The sequence below is a fragment of the Papaver somniferum genome, unplaced genomic scaffold (genome assembly GCF_003573695.1).
Source record: "Papaver somniferum cultivar HN1 unplaced genomic scaffold, ASM357369v1 unplaced-scaffold_12, whole genome shotgun sequence".
NCBI lineage: Eukaryota > Viridiplantae > Streptophyta > Magnoliopsida > Ranunculales > Papaveraceae > Papaver > Papaver somniferum.
In genome coordinates, this window is record NW_020621047.1 from 677,782 (window position 1) to 704,616 (window position 26,835).

General features: G+C 35.9%; 3 protein-coding genes and 1 long non-coding RNA gene across 4 annotated transcripts; 1 reads left to right on the forward strand and 3 right to left on the reverse strand.

The window, feature by feature from the left end:
* The first annotated feature begins 7,454 nt into the window (after positions 1-7,454).
* On the forward strand, positions 7,455-10,220 carry LOC113330944 (protein DETOXIFICATION 16-like). The gene is made up of 8 exons (XM_026577741.1): positions 7,455-7,920; positions 8,084-8,628; positions 8,785-8,871; positions 8,953-9,009; positions 9,112-9,350; positions 9,477-9,595; positions 9,733-9,819; positions 9,918-10,220. The coding sequence occupies exons 1-8, from the start codon at positions 7,621-7,623 to the stop codon at positions 9,978-9,980; spliced, it is 1,497 nt and encodes a 498-aa protein (XP_026433526.1). The 5' UTR covers positions 7,455-7,620; the 3' UTR covers positions 9,981-10,220.
* Positions 10,221-13,814: 3,594 nt separating this feature from the next.
* Positions 13,815-14,720, reverse strand: LOC113330930. Its single transcript, XM_026577722.1, has one exon. The coding sequence runs from the start codon at positions 14,718-14,720 to the stop codon at positions 13,815-13,817; it is 906 nt and encodes a 301-aa protein (XP_026433507.1).
* Positions 14,721-20,293: 5,573 nt separating this feature from the next.
* On the reverse strand, positions 20,294-21,322 carry LOC113330948. The gene is made up of 2 exons (XR_003350583.1): positions 20,958-21,322; positions 20,294-20,615 (listed from the first exon to the last, which is right to left on the reverse strand). It is a non-coding gene; the product is annotated as an uncharacterized LOC113330948 (long non-coding RNA).
* Positions 21,323-22,570: 1,248 nt separating this feature from the next.
* On the reverse strand, positions 22,571-25,191 carry LOC113330942 (anthranilate synthase beta subunit 1, chloroplastic-like). Its single transcript, XM_026577736.1, has 2 exons — positions 24,965-25,191; positions 22,571-23,742 (listed from the first exon to the last, which is right to left on the reverse strand). Exon 2 carries the CDS (start codon positions 23,639-23,641, stop codon positions 22,811-22,813), a length of 831 nt encoding a protein of 276 aa, XP_026433521.1. The 5' UTR covers positions 23,642-23,742; positions 24,965-25,191; the 3' UTR covers positions 22,571-22,810.
* Positions 25,192-26,835: the final 1,644 nt, after the last annotated feature.

Consider the following 26,835-nt stretch of genomic DNA (forward strand, 5'->3'; position numbering starts at 1 on the left):
TAACTCAATCACTCTAATTCACTCTGACATTGGTAACAACTTGAATCGTGGGCCCCACATATCACTTAGAGAAACATGGTTTAAAAACAAAATAAAATAAAATAAAAATAGAAGTGAAAAGGACTCAACGAGATATGGTGAAACTATCATGTTATTTCTAACACCTGAGCTCCGTGCTTTTATGAATAGACTCTTTAGATGTTTCCATCTATTCAGATTGGTTCCTCAACTCCTACAACCAAAATGCTTCCATCCACTTAGATTGGTTAGTGCCATCCTAAATACGCATAAATTTCTAGGCTCTGGAATTTATTTATTCATACTGCAACTAAAAAGTTTCTCCCATACCCCCAAACTTAAATCTAACATTGTCCTCAATGTTCTAAAGATGAAATTAAAAGCATGAACAAGGAGAAACTGTTACCATTTGAAGCAAAAGAGATAAGGAAAGATAATACCGTGTTGCATGAGATTGGGTTACCTCCCAATAAGTGCTAAGTTTAATGTCTTCAGCCAGACTTAGGAAAGATTAGTCACCTCGAATCATATAGTAACAGTCGAAATAACTGTGGGTCTTCAAAACCAAATAGACATGACCAAAGGAAACTGCAATAAACCAAGAAAATGAACAAGACTAGCAACCCCTTACCTAGTTTCCTGATTAAGATATCTATATCTAATTGTGGTTCAGGTTCAGGTTCTATAAAAGGGTCTAAATATATTTCTTTAGGCTGCAACTCCTCAAAATTGAGATCCGAATTATTAGGTCCTAGAGTCTGTAAATACTCAAATAAGAACTTAGAAGCACATAATAATAACCTAAATAATTGAGGATCCTCTAAGTCAATCAGGTTTTACTTACATAATTGACCACATTGAGAGTAGTGGTCATTCTTAAGAAAATGTGTCGATTCTAATATCCTAAAGCATTTAGGTTTAGTCTCACAACTTAATATTCGACACATTTGGAATATAAACGTTCCCACAGTTGGAAGAAAACTATTTGGTGGGAAAACAAAGTCAATATGGGTGTTATTGCCTGGGCTAACCACATCTACCAGAGGATGGGTTTCTAACGACTGAACTTCTTCTTTGACATTATGAGGTTCGGGAGAGCGAGTATGAAGATAATCTTGTAAGATGGTTGAGGCATTGATGTAAAGTCCCAAGTGAGGGACCTTTCTAAGAGTTAAAGAATATGGAGAATGATAATCACCCCCAAACTTAGAGTTTTCAGTGTCTCTAGTTAGACTAGTCACAATCTCCCTAATTACTAGGTCATCAGATTCCTGAAAATGGGCAATTGATTCTTCTAAGTCAGGTTCATCCTCATCAATCTCTACGAGTTCATCTAAGACTATTGTTTCTAAATCGTACGACTCTGAAACAGTATTCTAAAGATAAAACCGTTCCTCGAAACCATCATCGGATTCGTAAACAGGACATACTACATCGTCTAAAAAGGAGATATTTCTAGTCAAATCCTTGTCCTTTTGAATAGGTGAATAATTGTTAAAATTATTAGGATCTGAACCAGAAATAATATAATCATTATAAGGCTCAATTGGGGTAAGAAATTCCTGATCACTATTCCCACATGTTTCCGATTCTTCATCAGCATTATCCTCATCACAATCTTTATTATAATAGCATGAAAATGGTTGAACCTCATCTAAAGTAGCGTTATCAATTCTAACCTCGTCATCCTGATTATGGAAATAACTATTCTCAAGGGTATTATCGGAAACACTATATCGAGCATTCTGCGCCTCTAACGAACGCTTCTCAATCCACTCACAAGATTTCCTGATGGTATCATGTATCGAAGGTTCACTATTAGTTGTGATTCTTTCGTCCATAACTAAGTCATTTATCTCAGTTGACTCATATGTTGACTCAAGTAACCTACGACGTGATGACTCAATTAGCCTACGCGCCTCATCTAGAGGAGAGGAATTATAATATTTTTGCTCGTAAGACAAATTCGCGTGTGGATAATAATTGGGCTCACCATATTATGAACCATAACCTTGAAAAGGTTGGCGTTCCCAACTACTATTCCCACCATGGTCATAAAAATGATGATGTCCATATTCAAATTCATATCGATACTCATTGTATTGGCTTCTATCATACCAGTTCGACATTCTTAATTGCAAGGGAATTCTACACAATCACAAACAAGGCTGACTCGACCAAATCAAACCTATAAAATCTTGGAAACAACAAGCATGATGGCTCCACTTAGATTGTTTCTAGACCAGCTTCTATTCCTTCGAAAAGGAATTCGTTACAATTTGAGCACACCCTTCTGGAATAAATCCGAGTCAAAGTAAGTTGAATTGAGGCGAGGGAAGCTCAGTGAAGCTTTGATACCCAAGGCCTCACCGCTATCACAAGGCGGCGCAGTCACGCATTCAACTCACAGAAACCATCATGAACTTTGAATTGTGCTTAAAGAGAAACCAATAATTTTCGAACGAGTTTCCTATTAAGCTCGTTACCCTATCGGTCTCGTTCTATTCCAAATTTTAAATCTTAGGTTCACGTTCGGTTTTGTTTTCCTAAGACGGGCAAGAAGGAAACGGTGATGAAATCCGAGTCCTTATCTTGATTTGGCCAGGCCTTGCCCTTTACTAGGAAATTAAAAAACAGTCCAAATTCGTCCTCAATCAATGAATCACCTTAAGGAATACAGTAACTCGCTTACAGGAGATTCGTGAGTGTTTCGATGGACTTACCTCCCGTACCAGACGGGGGATGAACCGTTGAAGTCGACTCGGGCCACGACTCCTATGTCATGTACGAACCCGAGGGGCCGAGACGATATTGTAATCGTCGTCCTTCCCTGCAAACAGTTTAATTTTTTTTTATTAATAATAAGACCCTTTCGTAGGGTTAAAAAAATGTCCAAAAGTCCAGAATAAAGTCCAAATAAAAATTCCAAAAATTAAAAAAATTATGAAAAATAAAGCCTATTTACAAATTCTAAAAAAATAAATAAAAGCTATATACAAAAAAATAATAATAATAAAAATTAAATCCTAAAAAAAATTATGTCTTTTTTTTCTTCTCTTTTAGCTTTAAGCTTTTTGTTCCCAAGTCCTTAGTATTCCACTTCCAACCTGTAAATCAAAGACACAAAAAGAAACGTAAAAAGGAACAAATAATAGTAAAAAAAACCTAAAAACAAATCTATAAACAAGTCCGCGTCGGCGGCGCCATTTTGTTGTAGTAATTTTAATGCGGTAAATAAGAGTTTGTTGCTCGGAATTGTAAAGATTTAAAAACATAAAAATATATACAAAAATTTGTCACAGGATCAAGAGATACTGGGACTCAGGATTTCACCAATTCTTATACTCATGCGATTCAATTATTAATTCTAGACAATTAAAGCTTATATTGATAACAAATATCGACTCTTACTTTGCCAAAAATAGATTTTGTAAAGTATTATATGTAAATCATAAGCATGATGCATCAAGAATCTCATGGATTAAGCATACATCATCAGAAAAAATCACAAATAATCAATAAAAATCATAATTTCATTCATAATAGTGCAAATAGTCATAAAAGAATTAAATAAAAATTACTCATGCATAAAGAATGGTTTCTTCCATCATCCCAATATTGGGGTTTAGCTATTCATATTAACCATACACTCAAAATATTAATTCAAAGATCGAAGTGTGATCAAAAGAGTCAAAAATTATAAAATAGTGGTTCTGTGACCCACAAAATACGTCCAGAAAGAAACGATACCAGGGAGCTGCAGTAAAACAACGACACTCCGCTGCTGCTGTTGACGCTGCAGAAAATAAGACTGCTCTGTGCAGTCCGTTCTTCGTGTTCTTCAAGGTCCTCTAATGGAAGCAGCAACAGCAACAGGTGGGAATTGTTGTTAATCCTTCTTTTTCGCTCCTCTGCGTCCCAAACCTTCCCCAAACTCTTGATCACCTTTCTAAGACTCGAACCAGCCTTTTTATACCCAGCAAAACCCACCAACCCGAGTTTATCTATGAATATTCTTTTTATTTTCTTCGGTCAACAGTTGAGAGAAAATCTCACTTCAATCCTCTCTGTACGCGTCTTCTGGCCTATTCTAACTCTCCAAATTTTCTCCTCTGACTTGAACAAGACTAGGTACATCTTTATCCAGCGTAAAACTCTCCCAAAATTATTCACAAAATCTTTGAAAATAAACAGAAAGAATACGTATCCCTGTTGAACTTTGATTCACTTCTCCCGGCCATTCTAGCCCAATATGTTCGACCCAAACGCACACACAAACCCTGTTTTTCTCTAGTAAGTCCAGCCCAATCGAATTCCACAATTGAATCTCTTTAAAACTGCCCAAAGATTCTCACACAAAAATTGCTCCTCGCTGCTGCCAGTTTCCAGCCAAAACGAATGTTTGAAAACGTGAAGAAATGTGACCTTCCCTATCCAGTCCCGATCTCCCTTTAGCAGATGCCTGGAAATGGGTCACCCCTTAGTAATTAGGTTACCCCTTATCCAAAGTGAGAGTCAGTATATTAATTTTCTCCCACGAGTGCAAAAACCATTTTTTTAGCCAATTTCGCTGCAAAAACTTATTTCTCCAAAAATACCTACAGGAACATAAAAAACCATAATAAACGAGCATTAATAATATATACAATTGAGATTATATAAGACTCAAAAATGTGCCTATCAAGAGGACAACCCTAGTCCGAACGTGGCTCCGCCACTGGGAACAGGGAACATGGTGGAATAGGCAAAGGATGGAAGTTTTTTGTTGTTGCACTCATGCGGGTAATCAAGGGGATAGTAACCATACAGAGTGAGGGTTTCTGATGCTTGATTTTCGGAGAGACCAATTTTTGGCTTTAGTCACGCTACAAATGGATGGTTGATGATACCAATTTTTGTCCACCTTTTGAAATGAATGGTGTACAAGGTGACGCAAATGGTTCTTTTAATTGGGAAAATGTATATCTCATACTTGCATGTTATCGGGGAAGGACAAGTCAGTTGAGACTAGCTTTCCGATGAGATGAATCCTTAAAATTAGAATTAACAGAAAGAGCGTAGGCATATCTTTTTCCCTAAGCATATCTTCAGCTTCCAGAAAAGAAAGAAATTATGACATACCTATACAAGAGGTAAAAATCTAGAGATCTACCGTTGGTAGGTGGTTGAGCATTCATGGAAGTTGTAGTTTGGATTGAGAGTGAATCCTTAGTAATGTAGTAAAGGCATCGGCCGAGAGGTGTACTGGGTGTTAGAATTTGGAAAGAGGGTGGCAGTTAATTTTGAGGAGGGCACACTTTTAGGGTGCAATTTGAGTAATGACTTTTGGTTATTTTTTTTCCGCATTATATTGTTTATCTTTATAATTGAAATATCACAAGTTGTGCGTTGATCAATCACAGTTGTTAGGTCCAACCTTGTTAGTTGGATATGACTTGATTGATCCTTGGACATTGGTCTTTGGCACCGTCAAAGAACTCTCTTTGTAGTTAGGTTCACGGATTCAATTCTGTAAACGTTCTAACAACAAGAGAGAAAGAGATATAACTCTAGGCACTTTCCTTGATTGAGTTTTTACTCTCGGAGTTGTGTTTAGTTTGTCCATACAGATTGCCTGAAAAGTTGGTGGTGTATTTTGGTACCCCGAGGTTTTCATATTTTCATCTTCAAATATGTCATAAAATTGAGTACATTTAGTAATTTAAAAATTTACAATGAACGACATAAAAAGTAATGTAACTGTCTAATTGAGCTTACCGCTATAGTTTACCAGTGAACATCAATCTATGTTGACCTAGTGAAATACTTTCTTTGTCTATGTTGATCACCATAATAAAAAATGGCATACATGACCTTACCAGATATGCTTGATACCCTGCATTCTAGAAACCATATATAAAAATCACATACGATGTACAATAAAGTACACATGTTGTAAAAAATGAATATTGGAAAATACATACACGGTGTACAATAAAGTACACATGTATAAACTGAAGATATTGCAAAATAGTGTACATTAAAGTGCAAATGTTGTATAAACCAAAGATCATCAATTAGTCTATCGATTTCAGCGTATTAAAGACGAAAATTACATATATGAACATTCGAATAAAAAAAAGCAAATCACATTTGAAAAATATAAGACCTAAATAAAATTAAAGATCTCAAATAATTCAATTTAGAATAACCAAAAGTTACTTGAAATCAAAATCTCATGTTACAGTAAAAATTGAAAACAAAATAAAATCAAAATCCTACGAAAAATCAAAAACATGATTGAAACATGAAAAGAGATAATGAAAACATCAAACAAGAAATATTGTACCTACCACGTACGATCTGGATTATGAATCCCTATTCTAAAATACATTTTCGAGTTAAGCAGTAAAAATCGGTAACAAATCAAAATTTAAATAAAAACTAAAAGAATCAAAATCCAAGTTCTGTGAATATATCAAACAGATCAAAACATGAATCAAAATAAACAAAAATGGTAAAAGACAAGAGATCAAACATCAAACAAATATTTTTGATCGATCCAAAAGCAAACAAAAAACAAAAATCAATCAAAAAACAAAATAATTAATGTAATTAAAGTTTTGTTACTGACTTGCAAACATGAATCGAAGTTTAGCTCAATGGAAATTTGTTGGTATATTAATCTGCAACATGAATCGCCTATATTTCTCCTAACAAATCTCATCTGAGTTCGTACCTCTCAGGTCTAATTTATAAAATATAAATGAAAAATAAAATCGTCATGTATGATAATGATGAGAGGGTATTTTAGGTAGTAGAGAAACTTGGATCAAATCCTATTTGGATGAAGTCTTCTATAAAAAGTAGTAAATTGTTCCCGGTTTTGTAAATTTGGACTAGCAAGCACTAGGCCTGAAGACGTTGGACTAGAATGTCTAAAGCCCAACTAATATGGGACTGAAAATTAATTATTACTTTTTTTAAACAATTCCTAATGTTGAGGCTCAGTTTAAAACTATGCCAAACATGTAAGCTCGGATTTAAACTGAGCCTAATTTTATGCTCAGTTTCAAACACCGCCTGAGTTCCAAACATAAGCTTAGTTCTAAACACCGCCCCGAAACTGGCAGTATTCCAAACTGCGTGGTTCAAAACTCTGCTCGATTATACGATATCCATTCCCACTGCATAAAAACACCAAAAATGCTATTTTCCTAAGCTATATATACCATTTTATTATAGGTTTTATTACACTTTTGTCCCCTGCGGATGCTCTAATAGAGTTAATCGATCATTCAGGACCAGAGTGAAGTAGAAAGATGGGCTTTCTGTGGAAACAACCCACAAAGTCTCCAGACATAGAGACATGGATAGTTCCGGATGACATCAGAGTCCAGAGTCTCCAGACATAGAGACATGATAGCTGAAGGGAATCTAATCTATGACTATGAACGAGAGTCTGAGACGTCTAATATTTAATTATTTATCTGGGATTTTTCTTGTTTACCGTAATTACAGGGTATATTGATTAATGAAAACAGTTGACTAGAATTTCATCCTCATCAATCTCATCTGAATCTCTTCATTGTCAACCTTAGAAAAAACAAAATCGAACTGAAAATGGGAAGTGAAACTGCAAAAACAAATCTAAATGATCCTCTGTTAATTCAAAACAGAGAAGACAAGAAGAGTAACAGTGGTATCATTAGATTCGTTACTACTGATGACAGAAATTCAGAGAAGTTTCTGGGAGAAGTGAAGAAGCAGCTACGGTTAGCTGGACCACTTATACTAGTCAATTTCTTACAGTTTAGTTTACAGTTAATTTCAGTTATGTTTGTTGGTCATCTTGGTCAACTCTCTCTTGCTAGTGCTTCAATCGCTACTTCTTTTGCATCTGTCTGTGGTTTCAGCTTCTTAGTAAGTTCACTTTCGCTCCTAAATCTTTCCTTGTTCTTATAATTATTCCGTTTCCTTAAAACCGTGTGCAGTTTGGTTAATTGGTTGATAATTACTTTAAATCTTGATAGTTGACTGCAATTTGAGTAATAATTTCGATATTGCGTATCATGTGTTTGATTAGATGGGTATGGGAGGTGCATTGGATACATTATGTGGTCAGTCGTATGGTGCGAAACAGTACCGTATGCTGGGAATATATATGCAAAGAGCCATGTTGGTTCTGTTGCTTGTTAGTGTACCACTTGCTTTCATTTGGGCCAACACAGGCCGAATACTCATGGCGGTGGGACAAGATCAGGAGATATCGATTGAAGCCGGAGTGTATGCTCGTTTCATGATCCCTTCTATTTTTGCATTTGGACTACTCCAATGTCAAGTTAGGTTCTTGCAAGCACAGAGCATAGTGTTCCCAATGATGATAACCTCTACAATTACAGCTTTGTCGCATATAATTGTCTGTTGGGTTCTTGTGTTTAAAACGGGTCTTGGTTCTAGAGGCGCTGCAGTGGCGAATGCTATCTCTTATTGGATCAATACGCTACTATTAGCACTTTTTATTAAGTTTTCTGCCTCCTGCAAAAGAACTTGGACTGGTTTCTCAAAGGAAGCACTACAGGATGTTTTAAACTTCTTAAGACTTTCTATCCCTTCGGCTATCATGACCTGGTAATTCCGATGTCTTGAAATTCTTGCTTTGGAGCTTTTTTGAGTGTTAATCTTCGGGTTGACATGGGCCATTTTACCAATTTGTATATGTAGTTAGCTATAAGAAGTTAAACTTTCACTTGTCGTAATTGATAATTACTTTGTCATTTTAAACAGCTTAGAGATGTGGTGTTTCGAGATGATGGTTCTGCTGTCAGGTCTTCTCCCTAATCCAATGCTAGAAACTTCAGTGCTATCTATCAGGTCTCGGACATATTTTTGCATTTCTCTAAAACATGTTGTCAAGTTCAACATATTACTCACTTAAGGTATCATTTTTTTCAGTCTCAACACTAGTTCTGTTGTTTTTATGATTTCATCCGGAGTCGGTGCAACTATAAGGTCAGCTAATAACTTTTGCTATATGTACAAGAACTGTGTATTTGTAACTATGTTAAATCACATTGGATAGTAAACTCTAACTAAATTCTTTCAACTTCACAGCACAAGAGTTTCTAATGAATTAGGAGCAAGAAACCCACAAGCAGCACGTTTAGCAGTCCAGGTTGTATTATGCATAATCATCACGCAAGGAACATTGATAGGCTCAATAATGATTTTGATACGCCGTCTTTGGGGTTATGCTTATAGCAGCGACAAAGAGGTGGTAAATTATGTTGCAATCATGTTGCCAATTAATGCAGTCTCTAGCCTTCTCGAAGCAATTCAGTGCGTTCTCTCAGGTTTGTTTGAAGTTCTATGTTCAATTGCTTCATTTATTAACAAATCAAGACATTGCCACTGCATTAAATAAAATTCATCCTAGTATTATGGCTTAAGAACTTCTTTTTAACTGAACTAATTACTAGGCACGATTAGAGGATGCGGTCGACAAGTAATTGGTGCTTTCATAAACCTTGGAGCTTATTACCTTGTTGGCATTCCTTCAGCAATCATATTTGCTTTTGTACTACACGTCGGAGGGAAGGTGAGACGAAAATTTTTCTCTGTTTAACAGCTTCTTATTACTTCCACCATCCACTTTGCATTTCCTGTGTATGTATTTTGTCAAGATTCTGAAGATAAATATGATGGTAACAAGATTATGAATGCTTATGCTAACAGGGACTTTGGCTTGGAATCATGTGCGCGTTGTTTGTTCAAGTAGTATCTCTTCTAATTGTCACTTTGCGTACTGATTGGGAGCAAGAAGTAAACGATTTTTGACTCTTCTACTTCTTCTCCATGTTTAATTAATGTCAGTGATATAGAGTGATCCTTACATTTGTGTCTTAACTTGGGATATGCAGGCAAAACATGCAGCAGATAGAGTTTATGAAGCTGAGATCCCAGTAAATGTGGTGGTGTCATAAATCAAAATACTATTTCCTAATGCATCTTGAGCATCTGCCGTTCCAGATTTAGGGGTCTGTTGACAATAGTCCAAGTAGTCAAAATACAGTTTTGTCTTATTAGCCAGCTAAGCTTTAGGCCACTCTGAATCTCTTTATAAGAGTCAAACAGTCAGAATTCGATTTTGTCCGACTGTCCAGAAATTGCCAACTCCATGCATGTAATTACTCAGTGTGGCTTAATATAATGAAAAACCAATCTAAGTTCAAAAGATTAGAAATTTACCATACATCGATTATTAAGGCACTAATACATTTCAATTCCCCGCAAGCATACACCAGACTTGGACCTTGACCAAATTCTCTGTTTTCTACGAATAAAATTTTTGAGAGATGGGTATCATTTAATCAACATCTCTCGTGAATCAAACTTTTCACCTTCTTCAACCCCCAAACGTTTCTACAATCAATCATCAATTCTTCTTAATATAAATGGGAATGTTGATGCTGACATGGCGCAACCAGATTCACTCTCACAAAATGCAGGACATTTAGAGTGCCACGTTGCAGCGAATGTGTCGATATTCATGACCCACAGTAGAAGACACTTCGAGACGAACAGTCTTAGTGGTTCAGAAGCATCGTATCAGAACCGCCACCTTTTCCAACTATATAAACTTCCAACAGCATGAAAATGCGATACCAGCGTCAGATTAATTTGGTGCAAAGTTTACAAGTAATAGAGTTAGAATTCTGGACAATGAAAGAAAAGAAAGAGAAACGGAAGAATGCGATTATATATCAAACTGTTTCAAGGTATGGTTTTTTATGTCGTTTCAATTTCTTCTACAGAGTTTACGAGTAACAGAGTTATAATCATGGACAATGAAAGAAAAGAAAGAACAAAGGAATCAAACTACTTCAAGTTATGGTTTTTTAAGTCGTTTCAATTTCTTTCGAATTAATGTGTTCGTTAAATTGTCATGAAGAGAATCCGCACATTGACAAACATTATCCCAATTTTAGATTAGAGTTTTTGTTTTTGATTGGAAGTGATAGATTTTATTGAAAGAAAGAATGTATAAAAGAGCTATAAGTAGTAGCAAAGAAAGAAAAATAAAACAGAAAAAGAAAAGGAATTAGGAAAAAATTGCATCCCAATTGTCCTCTGTCGAGATAATATGATGCCCAAAAACTGTAGCTCAAGCAATAACCAGAGATTTAGCTTCGATGATTAAATCAAAATCTGTTTTGAAGATGTGCTTATTTTCAAAAGTACGCGCGTTCCTTTCTCCCCAAATCACCCACACTATAGCAGCAGGAATCATATTCCAGCACTCCACATTATGATTTAAGAACATCTGATGCCAACCATTAGCTAAATGAAACAAAGACCGTGGAGAAATCCAACACGAACCCGAAGGAATTAAGTTTAACCACAGCTTGTAAGCCACTTTACAGTGAAGAAGAAGATGACTTGCCGTTTCTACAGCATCTCCACACATAATGCAGTCCATTTCCAGAGTCATTCCCATACGCAACAGCATATCCTTGGTATTGAGCTTCCCATGCACAGCACACCAAACGAGAAAACATACTTTTGGTGGAATTTTGTTATTCCAAACGAACCTATAAGGAAAATTATCAATACCGTCAGACTGAATTAACTTAGAGTATAGAGTCTTAACAGAAAAGACTCCATTATTTCCCAAAGACCATCTTCTTGTGTCTGTGAGGTTATCTAGAATATGAGGAGAAGACCCAATTCTGAGCAAAAAAAAAAGCAAGCTGATTAACTTCATCATCCCATAATCTTCTTTTGAAATCAAACACCCAACTGCCATTAGAAATATGAGAAGCCAGTGTAGAGAATTTATCTTTAGATAACCTGAACAAGTCAGGGAAAGCAATATTTAATGGGTCATCCCCATTCCATTTATCAAACCAGAAGTAAACTTTAACTCCTGAATGAATGGTAATTGTAGCGGAAGAATTTACCAAGTGACTTGTTTCCACGATAATTTTCCAACATGAAATCCCGCCAGAATATGCAACTCTACCAGGTAACCAATGAGAAGACACGACACCATGTTTCTCAGTAATAATCTTACACCAGAGTTGTTCCTTTTCCACCCCAAATCTCCAAACCCATTTTGCTAGTAAAGCAAGATTCATTTGTCTTAGGTTTAAAACCCCCAGACCTCCTCTACTTTTGTCAGCCATCACCAAATTCCAGTGTACCAAATGAGATGTTTTTGAATTACCCCATAAAAAATTCCTCATTTTCTTTTCCAGTTGGTTGATAATAGAAACCGGAGCTTTGAAAAGAGAGAAATAGTAAAGAGGAAGAGAAGAGAGAATAGATTTTAAGATTGTGAGCTTACCTCCTTTAGACAACGAAATTTTACTCAAATGAGAAAGTATGACATCAAATTTTGTGAGAACTGGATCCCAAATAGCTTTTGAATTAGCCTTCGCACCTAGAGGCAAACCCAAATAAATAAAAGGCAGCTTATCAGTAATGCATCCAAGCTCCAAAGCCCAAGAAAGTAAATCTTGACAATCACCAATAGAAATAAGTCTAGTTTTTGCTGTATTAATCTTCAAGCCTGCGATCAATTCAAAACACTTCAAGGAAGAGAACAAATTATGGAGTTCATCTCTTGAGTTATTTAGAAAAAAGATTGTGTCATCTGCATAATGTAGATGATTAATCACAATTCCATTATGAACATTTGAAAAACCACTGAACTGACCCATTGCTGCAACTCTATCTAAATATCTTGAGAAACCTTCCATCGCAATGTTGAAAAGAAATGGAGATAACGGATCTCCCTGTCTAACCCCCCTTGAACTACTGAAGTTGCCAAAAGAAGATCCATTAATGATAACAGAGAAAGAGGTTGTTGAGTAACAAAATCTCAACCATTTGCACCATAGATTACCAAAACCCATCTTATGCAACATATTTTCCAGAAAAACCCAACTAACTCTGTCAAAAGCCTTCTCTAAGTCAATTTTGCAGATTAAACCAGGTACACCTGAGCTAAATATTGAATCCACTATCTCATTAGCTATAAGTGTTCCATCGATGATTTGTCTCCCCTGAATGTAAGCACACTGAACTGGTGATATAAGTTTATCCATAACCAAACAAAATCTATTAGAAAGAACCTTGGATATAATTTTGTAAACACTATTGAGCAAACAAATAGGCCTACAATCTTTGACAGTTTCAATGCAGTCTCTCTTAGGAACCAAGGAAATAAAAGTAGAATTATGTCTTGTATCTATGCTACCACTTGTACAAAACTCATGTACTACTGCCATCAAATCTTGTTTCAAGAACTTCCAACAATTAAAGAAGAATAAAATTGGGTACCCATCTGGACCAGGTGCTTTGTCATTACCCAAATCCTTTATAGATGAATAAACTTCATCTTCTGTGAAAGTGGCTTCTAGAATAGCAGCTTCTGCAGCATTGATTTGATCAAAATGAACATCCTCAAGTTCAAGTCTAATTAACATCTCCTAAGTCAATAAAGATTTGTAAAAGGAAACAATGTGATCTTGCAAAACTGATTTGTCAGAAACCAAAACTCCGTCAATGTATAATTGACTAATTCTGTTATACCTCCTTTTTGCAGCAGCAATCCTCATAAAATGAGCATTATTTCTATCTCCCTCCTTTATCCATTTAGATTTTGATTTAATTCTCCAAGCAGTCTCCTCCATAAGAGTAATTTTTTCAAAATCAGCTTGAAGATGAATCTTAGCTCTGACTTGTTCTTCAGACAAACTTTTATTTTGGGAAATACTATCAATTACCTCAATGTCAGACAAAATATTTTGGAGTTATGTTGTTGTATGCCCAAATGTGTCTTTGTTCCACACTTTAAGTAATCCTTTCAGTTCTTTTAGCTTTAACCAAAAAATCTCACTTGGTGTACCTTCAAAACAAAAAGAGTTCCACCAATTTTCCATCATTTCAACAAAACCATTTTCCAAAAACCAAAGAGTCTCAAACCTAAAAGGACTTGGACCCCAAGAAGGATGCGAGAGGTCAAGAATAAGAGGAATATGATCTGAAGTTGGTCTAGGTTTAGCAAGTTGAGAAGCTAAAGGAAATTTGAGTTCAAAAGAAGGAGAGAGCAAGAATATGTCCAATCTACACATGACAGGGTTAGATTGGTTGTTGGACCAAGTGTATCTGGCACCTTTAAGCGGAAGATTAATGAGTTCATGTTGAGCAATGAAACTAGAAAAACTCTTCATGCTCTTTGTAAATTTGGAACTGTTTTTTTTCTCATCACAACTGAGAACAGTGTTAAAATCCCCTCCAATACACCAGGGAAGATCCCAAAAACTGTAAACATTATCCAGTTCCTCCCAAAAACTATCTCTCTCACGAGGTTTATTAGGACCATACACATTGGTTAGGATCCATTGAAAACCATCATCTTTGTTTGAACAAGAAATAGAGAGAGTAAATTCACCAACCAAGGAGTCATGAACATCCAGAATATCCTTATTCCATAAAATAATCATTCCTCCTGAACTGCCAGCAGATTGTTGGAAAGTCCAACCAAAGTTATTATTTCCACATATTTGTTGAATATCAAAATTTGTGCAATACATCATCTTAGTCTCTTGAAGAATGATGATAGAAGCCTTATAAATATTGATAACTTTCTTCACAATAGTTCTTCTCTCTCTTGAACACAACCCTCTGACATTCCAAGATAGAATTTGCATATTCATTTGGATACTGCTGAGCCCACAACTCTTCTTTTTGACTTGACAGAAGAACTCACAGACGATGGTGCCACTCCTAGACGTTTCAATTCCGATAGCAACTTCTTAGGAATAACACCATTTGACACCAAAGGAGAAGTGGCATCATCAGACTCTTCATTTCTTACAGACTCAAATCCAGGAGGATAAGTAGGAGTAGATGAAGAGCTGTTGTCCTCTATTATTTCTTCAATATCAACAATGAACATATCCTGAAGACCTAAGAGAGGAGTAGCTCTTTCTTTTGGTTCTCTAATTGCTAGTTCCATATTGGAAGTTTTACAGCAAAAAGTTTGTACTGCAAAATTCTTTCGAATACAATCTGTTTCCTTTGAAAGATGCATATCATTTTTCTTAAACACTAGACCCTCAGCTACGACCATATTGAGGAAGTATTTCTTGGAGTGGTTTGGCATGCAGTCTAGCTTAATGCCTAAATTACAACCATACAGGAAAAGTCTATTAACTTCCGCAATAACCCATGGTGGTATTAAAATAGTAGGTTTATGTAAGCTGTACATTGGTTTTGGATTAGGACTGGGTAAAAGAGGTGGTAAAGTGGAGGTTGTTTTAGAAAGAGGTGATATTGGATTAGGACTGGGTAAAAGAGGTGGTAAAGTGGAGGTTGTTTTAAAAAGAGAGAGGATATTTAAGGTTGGTGTTAAAGATACCGGGATGGGGGATGATAATATTTTATGAATGATAGAATGGATTCCATAGTACAAGTTTTGGTGAGAGCGCTTGATAATGATGGAGGTGAACTCTCCTCGATAGAGAGATGGAAAGCTGGCTTTGATGGTATTGATAGAGCATCAATATCCATATTTATCACCGTATCACTGTTTACAGGAAAAGTAGAGATATTAGGGTTGATGAATGTGGTTTGGGTTGTGTTGACTTTAGATAACTGGAATGGGGTTTGGGTTGTGAGTTTGGGTTGGGTTTGGGTATTTTTAACTGGCTGGTAGATGATATCCACTCGGCGAACTGTTGCCTGTAACCTTTTTTTTCTTTTACCGATCCGCTTTTTCTTCTTACCATGATGAGCAGATTTACTTAGATTCAAATTCAAATTCAAATTTTGAAATTTCCCCGTAACAGAAGTCGCTAGAATTTCTTCTGGGCAAATTTTCCGGCGTTTCTTACTCCTCAAATTTTCCGGCGCTTCTTACCATGATTATCTAATGATCTTGAGATTGTATTCGTTTTTTTGTTTTTGATGATACTAACCACCGTGATGAAAGCTGTGTAAATCCCTTGACTGGTGTGTATCTTCACGGATCTTGGTATAAAATTAATGCCATGCCTGTTTCTGATCTTCATCTTCATAGCAGTTAAATCTACAAGACTTAGGGTTGTAGGATCAATACACAAGATCTCTCCACATATTTTTCCCACTGCATGCATAATGTCTGATGACCAAAACTGGAACGGGATACCATGAACTTCAATCATAAAATCAGTTTCTATATCAGCTGTATTTGAGGCCCAACAATCTGTTCTCCATCGATTTACTGTAAAAATCTTGTTGTCATGAACAAAAGAAATCAGTAAATTTTTGCCAGTTGGATATCAGGAACATAAAATAATGCTTGGGTTGAATTAATAGAAAACAACGTAATATTAATTCCAAGAATTTGTCCCAAAGTTTTGGAAACAAAAGACCATGAGTTGAAAGATGAAGGTGCAGATAAAACAAAAGCATTCTGCCAGTAGCCTAATGACTTTGAATCTAAACTAGAAATCTGTAAAAATTCACCCTCTCTAGCATTTTTAATTGAGACCATGTTACCAGCAGCAAATCTATCACAGGGGAAAGGTGAGTTTTTTAAAATCTTAGGAAGGTATGTTGGCTTGGTTGTTTGGTTTTGAAAATCAAGGTTGAGCACCGATGGTTTATAGGTTTCTTTTGGGTGATTCTAAGAATTTGAGCGTAGGAAACTCTCGTATTGGAAGGTTTTTGAGGATTAGGTTTAGGTGGATTTGGAGTAGCTTTGTTAATGCTAGATGAAAAGTGAAGTAAACTTTCCAATGCAGAGGCAATTGCAAACCATCCTTCATATACAGGACCTGAAGGAACATAAAAAGAGATTGGATACGATTTTGGGCTTGATTTGGAAAGGTGAATATGCAGATATATTCCTTTCTCATTTTGATGTTTGTTTACCATAAACCATAAACCCTTGTCTTCAAATTTCCAATGGGTTTTTCCAGCATCTCCATTTTTGGCAGCTTCAAAAAAAGTTTCATGTAAGTTTTTGGATAGGTTGAATGATATAGAATCATGAGAGGATCCATTGGAATGGAATTCTGAGAAAATGATAGATGAAAAAGGAATTTTTGAACTACAAGAAAACCTAAAAAATTTACGATCTATTCGAATAAATTTCTTTTCTGATTGCATGATTGAAAAGAGAAGGATGAAATGGAAAAGAATAGGAAATGGATCTAAAAACTAAGTTTAAGAAACATAAATCTAATCAAGAAAATGGAATAGTTTTTGGAAAAAGTTTGATGAAACGAGGAAAGAGAAACTCTCGCCATTTCAGTTTGATTCAAAGTTCTCGAGTTAAGAATTTTTATATCTATAATATCTATAATATCTAATTTTATAATATCTAATTTTTAGATTAGAGTGATTTTATATCTATAATATAATGTATCAAGTGCATATATAGACTTCAATGTTGGTTGGTTTATGAATCTTTATGGTTCTCATAGTTCACGTGATCTGAAACACTTCAGTGGAATGTTTTCTCAAAAAAAGATGCGACTCCGTATAATCGCCCGAAGAATTTTCTTTCATGTAGGGTTATTAAGGAGAAGACAGGGGCTGCGATCTCGAAGCAATTTCCTCTAAATATTTACATATCACCGGTCCGTGGATTGTGGAATGGCTTTATGAAGCTGCGGCTTATTATACTTAAAAATGGAGTTACGATAACTTGACAGGAAAAAAGGATAGAAATGACAAAGGTCCCTTCAAAACCATCCTTTCTTAAGCTTTCATGTATTCTTTATCTTATTTTCTTTGGTAGGTGACTAACATAAGTGTATACAGGGTTGTGGATTACAAGTGCTGTCAAATTATGCTCGACTTCAAAATCACTTAACGGTTCTTTATATACTTTACAGGGGAGAAGGGATGTGTGCACTGGCACCTAGGAATCTCCTTAGACCAATTAGAAGGCATGTGTCCAATGTAAGATAGAATTAACCAATCAAACTGAAGGATGCTAGCTATATATACTATTTCATCCCAAGACTACAATTAATGAATGCCAGAAATCAAATGCATTCTCTGTTTTCTGCAATTAAACTCTTGAAAGATGGGTGTTATTATTTATCATCTCTCTCATGACTCAACCCTTCCGCCTTCTTCAATCCCAAACATTTATATATGTACAAACTCCTAGAGTTCAAAACCAAATGCGTCAAATATCAAGGAGTACTGCTGTCCCGCTTAATAAGCAACAAGTTTATTGACCGTGAGATTACATCCCTCTCCGTTAGATTAGATTCGTTTTTATTTTTTTTTTAGAATATACAGTCGGCGGAGTCATGTTATTATAATTAGATCCTTTAAATATTTATTTTATTTCATCCTAGATCCTTTTGTTTTTATCTTTAATGTTGTTTCTTAGAGTAGAGAAATCTTCAAGGGAGGAAATTAACTTCATGTTTTTTCTTATTTCAATAATTCGATCCCAAAATTTGATTTGCTTCCATTTTCATTGATTATCTTCTTTTTTATTTGTATTTATAGATTTGCAAATTTGAATCATAGTATCTGTTCGATTTTTTACTTTCCGACAATAAGCTGTATTTTCTAGCAATTATAAAAATGAATTTAATCTCACGGTGGGGGATATCATCTAACGGACAATAAGCTTGTTGCTTATTAAGCTCACTTTTTCATCCTTATTAAGACTCCATATACCAAAATTGCCGACTCCATGCAAGAATCTGTTACTCAGGTTGTTTGCATCACTTTTTCATCCTTATTAAGACTCGACGGAACATGCGCTTAGTGTGAGTCGACATGATCAGATTAAAGAATCAATTCTCCTATGAAGGTGGAAAGACTAGAAACCTATGAGATTCATATACTGTTCCATTCTCTGTTCTCAAATCACTTCGTCTCATGCACTTGCTAAGTCAAATCAGATTTATTAAGGACACTAAGAGTGCTCTTGATTCTTGAATCAACCCCTCGGTACTTTCCCATCTCACTCCATTTATTCCCAACAAAACAAATACTCCTACATTCTCTAATGACTCAACGCTACACCTTCTTTAACCTCATAACTAATCCATTGGTATTCCTCTAAACCCTTATAAATTAAACAGTTGTGAGACCCTATGGTATACTACAGTCGAATTTCAATAGATTCAACACTCAAAAAAGGTCCAGTGATCACCCCGGAACAAACACTACTTGAACCAGTTTCACCAAAAAAAGTGGGAAACCACTCTCATAGGCAAAGTCCATGTACCACCAGAAATAACTATTCCATACCAAGTTACTAGTGAGGATATCAACGAAGCTTGGAGTAATCTTCTCTTCCCATTTACAACGATGGAGCTTGATGATGGTTTGGTTAGTATTCATTTTGAATAAAAAGAAGATATCAAATACTTGCTTGTTTTGACTGAACGGTGTCCTAATACACCACCACCTTCTCAGATTAAGTTCAGTGATAGTTATCCGTTTTGGGTTCAAGTACATGATATTCCTTATGAGTATATGTCAAGGAAATGGGTAAGAAAATTGGTGAAGCTACTGGCCATCAAGTCCTAGATGTTGATTTTGATGATACAAATAGTTGAATCAAGTTTTTAAGGGTCAGAGTTTTGGTTGATATTACTAAGAAATTTGCTACCGGTTGTTGGTTGCTTATCTCTAAGAATCAACCTTATAAAGTTGTGTGGCTCCCTTTTTACATGTGGGCTTATTGGGTATCCTGCAGAGACTTGCGAGTATTATGATGATGAAGATGCTATAAGTCATAACAATGGTGAATTACCAGCAGTGCTAGTTGAAGGTCAAGTCTTGAGTATCAAGGTTAAGAAAGATTTATGAAGGTAAAGACTGCAAAGATGAAAATGATAATGATCAGACTGAAGATGTGGAAATGGAAGGAAGTAATTAGTCAAAGAGGTGAGAAATCGGGCGTTTGAGATCAGGCAGTGTGTTGAGTCAGTTTGTTGTCTAATTATGATTTTTCAGTTTTTTGGCTTGGAGTTGTAGTACTTTTTATTTAGAATTCAAGTCTTCTAGATATGCATTATATTTTAGCAAAATCTTTTTAAATTTGATGTATTTGCATTATTGCGGAGGCTCTCCAATTTAAGATTTACAGAACCATCCCAAATTTCATTTCCATTATTGCTGTTCCTCTTTAATTCAGATAGAGTGCTTCATAAGAGGATCCCAAATGCTGCTGCAAGTTCTTGCAGTTAAGCAGTGGCCATACTGGTACAAGTTTCTCTCAAACATCAGAAAATTTCTCAATCAAATTTAACTTGAGATGCTTTGATTTCCTTTATCAAGAAATTACCTTTAATTACTTTAAGATACTACATCATGAATACAACCCAAAGATCTAGAGGAAGAAGTAATGTTTTTAAGACTCAATAGCAAATTCAATACACAAACTGAGATGGAGTCTTAGTAAATTCACTACTAGTACTTGGTGTTATACTAAAAGAAACAAATGATGGAAGGATCACAGCAACATTCATCAATGAGACAGCAACAACACAAAGCAGCAAGGCATCCTTCAATAAAACCAGGTTCTCTTCTTGGTGGTGGAGCATAATATTGTGGTGGTGCCATTACAGGAGGACCTTGATAGTAACCTGACATACCAACAACATATGAAGAAACAAAAAATTATCAAAAAAAAGATGACTAGAAAATTTAAAATCAAAGAATAAAGGGGAAATTTTAATGAAGAACCCACTGCCACAAAGCAGGAATTAGAATCAGATCGTAAAAGTAAGGTTTTGTTTTCAACAGTACATTTGAAAGAGAGTCAATCCTTTGGTTTGAAACCACAAATTGAGCTCAACAGATACAAAATTAAGGGAAGCAGAAGAAAACCCATGATCAAAATCACACCTAAATGTATAATTAACAAGCAAATCATGTATTAAGAACTTGATGAATCACAAAATTAAAAAATGATGGAGTAATTGTACCTTGAGCAGGATATGGGTAAGCATACTTTGGATCACTCATCTTGACCTAACTACACCAGCTTACACTCAAGAATCACAAAACAAGCACTAATTGTGTATTAGACTTTGAAAAATTGAACAACTTCTCTTAATTTGGTGAATGGAGTAGTTGGGAGTGTATTTATATCAATAACAACTCCACCAAAACCTTAATGAATAAGGTTTGAGAAAGTTCAAAGAAAGAGGATTCCTGAAACTGACTTGTGCGATGTTGATCTAGAGAAGAAGTAACTAGTAGTAGTAGTAATGTCAGTACTTGTTGATTATGTAATGCCAATTTGGTAAAGTTATCTCTACAGTCATTAATTAGCCTTTCCGCGTTAGAAATCACATGGTGGAGGACAAAAGGAAAATAAAGAAGAATTGAACTTGATAATTACACTTTCTATTCAACAAAGATTAAATGATTACGTAGGTTAAGAATATGGTGGTTCCAATCTAAGCCTCAAAGTCTAACCAGTAACCCCCCCCCCCCCCCCCCCCTCCTTTGCAACTTGACGTCTGGATTTTGGTGCCCTAGTCAGAATGTACTATGAGGACGACTGGCAAATATGGTCAAGAAAATTTGGACAAAAGGTCATTGTGAAATGATGGTTCACTTGTTTTTACAAGGACTGATGATGCAGTGGTACATGGTTGATTCTTATTCTTTCTTAGTCATCATATATTCTCCCTTTTACGTGTATTGTGCGTCACCGGGGACCGGAAGATATCAGTAGAGTTAAAATCCTAAATACGTGTTTATAAGTAAGATTTGTGAAAGGAATCATATTCTTGAACCACAGCGTGGATCTTCGCGTCTTTCCTGACTCTTTCCTAGTTCAAAATTGGTTTCCATTTTGATTTGGGCTACTTTTTCTTTTGATCTTGAACTCTTTATTCCTGAGAATAAGGCTTTTTTTGGAGATGGTTTTTATTTATTTATTTATATAGAACAACATTTTCTTTATAGTATGTATTGGAATATCGGGATTAAGAGGATGTAAATTACAAGACAGAATCTTTGTTTCAATATTCTTTTTGATCATCAACTGTAAGGCTTTTTGGTCGACTTTATATTGTCAAACGAATGTTATCTGTAATATGAATCAGCTTTGGGGATTTGAGATTGAGAGAATAAATCCAGCTTCATTTCACACTCACACACACACACACCTCTGTGAACACCTCCTTCCCGAAATGATCACAGGTTTCCAAATAATCTAATGCACCTTGGTCTGCATCATAAGCATATACATGATCTTCGTTTTTGAAGCATCGGATCAGTTAGGCCCATATGACGAGTTCAACTTTACAACTGACTGCAGAGCCCCGCAACTGGCTCATGGAAATACACAAACAGCTCAGAAGAGGCAGTTGCTGAACTAATACTGCAGTACCCGCTATTTAACTCATACAACATACCGGGCCTACTAATGGCGAGCAATTAAAACACATTTGCCAGTTTCCTTTGGAGTGCCTGGTGGATCTGTGGCTAGCAACAGGCTTTTCAATAGTCTTACAAAAGATGGTGGACAGATATTTGAACCTTATTCTCAAATTGAATTATGCAGCACGAAAATGTATAAGAAAACTAGCTAATAATGCTGCAGTTGATAGTTTAATGACTACTCAGGGCATGGAAAAAGAACAGAAGTTCTGCAAAGGCTTTCTAGTTTCTTTACTCTGTTTGTAAATGCCTCTCGAATAGGGAGGTGAATTCTGATACAAACCTTAAAAAGAAAAGATAATAGAAGTTCTAAACACACGATGAATATATTCAACTGACGCAGTAACTTACTCAAGTGTAGACATTTCTCGGCTTGCACTTTCCTTCAGGCGTTCTCAAATTTCTCAACCAGTTTCACAAAGTTGCGTACAATGGTCTTCCCTTCAGTTGTTATGATGCTTTCCGGATGAAATTGAACAGCCTGAAGATACTTATACTTCTTGTGCCTGACAGCCATAATCGATCCATCTTCCGTCCATGCTGTAATCTCCAATTCATCACCAGGAAAGCTTTCATTTTCAATCACAAGGCTGTGATATCTGCCAGCAGTGAAAGGGTTTGGTAAACCTGCAAGCAGACCATCCTCCCCTCTTTCATCATAAAACACGGGAGAGCTTTTACCGTGCATAACTCCAGAGGGTGCACGGATAATCTTTCCTCCATAAGCTTCTCCGATGCATTGTAATCCCATACAAACACCAAACAGGGGCACAATAGGTCCAAGCTCAAGAACAGTTTGTAAAGAGATTCCTGAATCTTGAGGTGTACCTGGTCCAGGAGATATGAGTATCCCTCTCGGATTTCTCTTTTTCAATTCCTCCACGGTGAGTTCATCATTTCTATAGACTTCAATAGCGCAACCCATCTCTCCCATGTACTGGCAAAGATTGTATGTGAAACTATCATAATTGTCAATCACAACAATTGGATTTTTAACATCCCTTTTCTTCTCATTTACTACAACCCCATTCTGACCAATTACAGCTGAGGCTTTCCTTACAAAAAGAGATCCATTTCTGGTGGAGAGTGACTTTCCAGTAGGGGTAGAGAGTTTGGTGTTGAGACTAATTTGAGGGTTTGAAGTGTGAGCAGTTGAAAACTGGGAGTTTCTTTGGGTTTGGAAGACAGTTGTTCGTGAAGGAAGAGAAACGGCCATGTTAGATGTGAATAAATTACTGCAAAATATTCCTCTCTTCCACTCTCAGCTGAATTTCTACGCGGACTGTTTCTGCTATAATTTGGGTTGAATACGAGAAGCTGAAAACAAAACAGATAACAATGATTAAATTCACGAATAAGCAAATTCTAGCATACCTAAGCTCAAATCAGTGCCGAACAGAATTGCACAAAACTGTAAATCGAATGACGAGACAGAAATGAGACGATACTCGCAGTTAGAAGATTATTCTCGACCAAAACTAGCAGATACGAAATCAAGAAGGAAAGTCTAAGATTTTGCAGATCAATGAAATTCAGCTGGGAATAAAAATATATCTTTTTTTAAGCAGTTGGTAAGTATCAACGGAATATACTTATTCGGCGACTGAAAAAGGAAATGTGACATGTTTACTGTGAGATCATAATATGATGTTGCACCAGCCACATAAACACCGACAAATTTGACCTAATACAGATACGGTGCCAAGAAGAATATTTTCAGTCTCAAACTTCTTAAATCCTAAAAGAGCTGTAAATGAATAACTGTTTAACTAGAGATCTCACTCAACCTTAAAATCTCGTTGTATCATTGCATTTGCCAAATGCCACACATTCTATGCCAAAATCTCTCCCAAACGAATTAATCCCCATCCCCAATTGTATCGTACATACGCCACTACATATTTGAGTTAGTACAGGGAGGGGTACACATTTCCAGTATGAGCTGCTAAGACTCTAAAGAGGTGACTGATGATCCATGGATCCAGTTTCTATGAGTACTGTAAATAGCTCTAAGGGCAACAACAACATTAAGTTATTAACTCCATCAAATTCTCTCTTAGATTTCCTTCATTCTTCACTATTAAAATTGGGTTTCACATAAATGAATGAATCAAGAAACTGAAACAAACCCAGACTTTGAAACACTGCAACAGGTTGAAATGGATCTTTTAATTACTCAAGAAATTGTTTACTTACTTGCCCTAAAATGAGACTTTCTGAATCAGAATTGAAAACCCATTTCATATTTCTTATTTGGGAGGCAAGAATGAAGAACAAAATCCACGCGTAGAAGAAAAAAATTGTCACTTTTCCTTCATTCAGAAATGATATCTTTAACCCCCAATCAAAAGGGTCCTTGGGTTTATGTTTCAATTTTTCAATATATTTGAATACAAGATTGTTAGGTCTTTAGATCTACAAGATTAAAGTCTGAAGAAAATCCCCACAAAAATCCCCCTAAAATTAGAACAAAAACAGATGTAGAGAACTTGAGATTCATTCTTAAAAGTTTGTAAAGAGATTGAGATAGAGTAATTACCTTGTTGAATGCAATGGGTATCCAGAAATTTCCACCGTTTTCTTCAAAAACGCTCACAGTTGAACTGTGAGAAATCTCTGTCTCCTCTGCAAATTTTCTTCATCACGTTCACACGAAACCCAACAACAGTTATTAAGATATGAGCAATTCCAGAAGGAAATTGAATTTTGTAGGTGAGAAAATCAAATTTAATATTTCAGTGAAGAATCTATCTTTAATTTTACGGATTCGCCATTATTAAAATTCCTAAACTAACCTCTCATCCACCGGAAATATTTATATTTTGTCGCCACCGACAGCCGGTGAGAACCAATAAGGAAACCCTGCCACCTGCAGGCCTAGCCCTGTGGCTGTGGTGCCTCAAAAGAAAAAAAGAACGTGAGCTTTATCAAAATTGTACCTCCGTCGTTGTCGTCATTTCTTCTCTTGTATCATCTGCTGTAGCTTTAGGGTTTAGATTTTTTTTTGAATTATTTATTTCACCGCTTTGTAATCAGGAGCGGAGTCGGGTTTTGAAAAGAGGGTTACAAAAATAAAAAACATAAACCCCGTAATCAAAAGACTTTTCCAGCTGTTACATAAGGAGACATCGGTTCATGCCTTCGTCGCAGTTCAAGTGCATCAATTATCAGACTCTCGGGGCAATATATTGATGTCACAAAAAAATGAGCTTCTAATATGGTGTGAATTTCAATTGGCCTTTTACTGGGGGTGCAAAACTTACATGGGGTTTTAATAGGGGGTGCAATATTCAATTTCTTCATATTTTGGGCTTACGAAACTATGTGCCGGTGGGAATTTGGGCAAGCAAGGGTGTCCAGTTGCACACCCATGCTCTACATTGGCTTCGTCTTTGGGTGCAATTGTCTTTTTTAGATCAAAAAAGAAGATTTCATAGAGTGAAAGAATGTCAACGAGATCATATAATCATGCCCCCACGTTAATTAAGTTGCAAAAAATCCTCTCTCTTCTCTGAGGATCGGGCGATAAAATAAGTCGACTCAGTTTTCAGTCCTTCCAATTCATGATCTGATCTTCAAACTCTCTCCTGTGATCTTATTTTCGTTCTGGTTTTATGCATTTAGTTTTTTTAGTGTGTTTATCTCTTAAATTTTTCCACTCATATGTCTTTAACCATTTAACTTTAAATTTTAGTTGCAGTTTCATTCATGAGTTGCTAACTTTTTCATTCTTGTGTCTCCTTTATGTGTTTACAGCTTGTGTTTTCAATAATAGCGGTTGCCTTCTTGTTTGTAATGATCAAAGCGTTTCCTGAGAATGTTGCTAACCGTTTGATAGAAAGATTTGTCTGTGAGAGTATCAGTTGTATGAGATGGAGAAAACTCAAGATTAAATAACGTTTCAACTCTGCGAATCGGCATGAAGGAAAATCCCATTCCGAAACATTTTCAAAAGAAATTGAAAACCGTAATTTCAGGACAGGACTGCAATTTTGTTACCTTAATTAGTTTACTCTGCTTGGTAGTTACCATCTGTACATCTAATCAAGATAAAGCTGGAAAAAATCCATTATAACATCGTCAAACATAAAAATATTCTCACCATCAATGCTTTGAAAACTAAACCATATATCATCCCTGCAAAACATAAGTGCTTTTATTCACCAAACAGCACAAACCCTAATAACTCTTTTTTCAAAGAAGTTTGCTAAGGCTATGTCACTTTTATCCCTCCAAAAGATGGCGAAATTATCATTATGGATTTTCTGCTAAATAAAGGTGATAGTGGAGATGCATAAGCTACAAGACTTGGAAAAAGAATAAGAGTTACTGAAGGTACTGCTGGAGAAAGTAATAAGAATAGTTCCATTATCAATGCTTCTGATATCAACACAGACAATCATACATCTC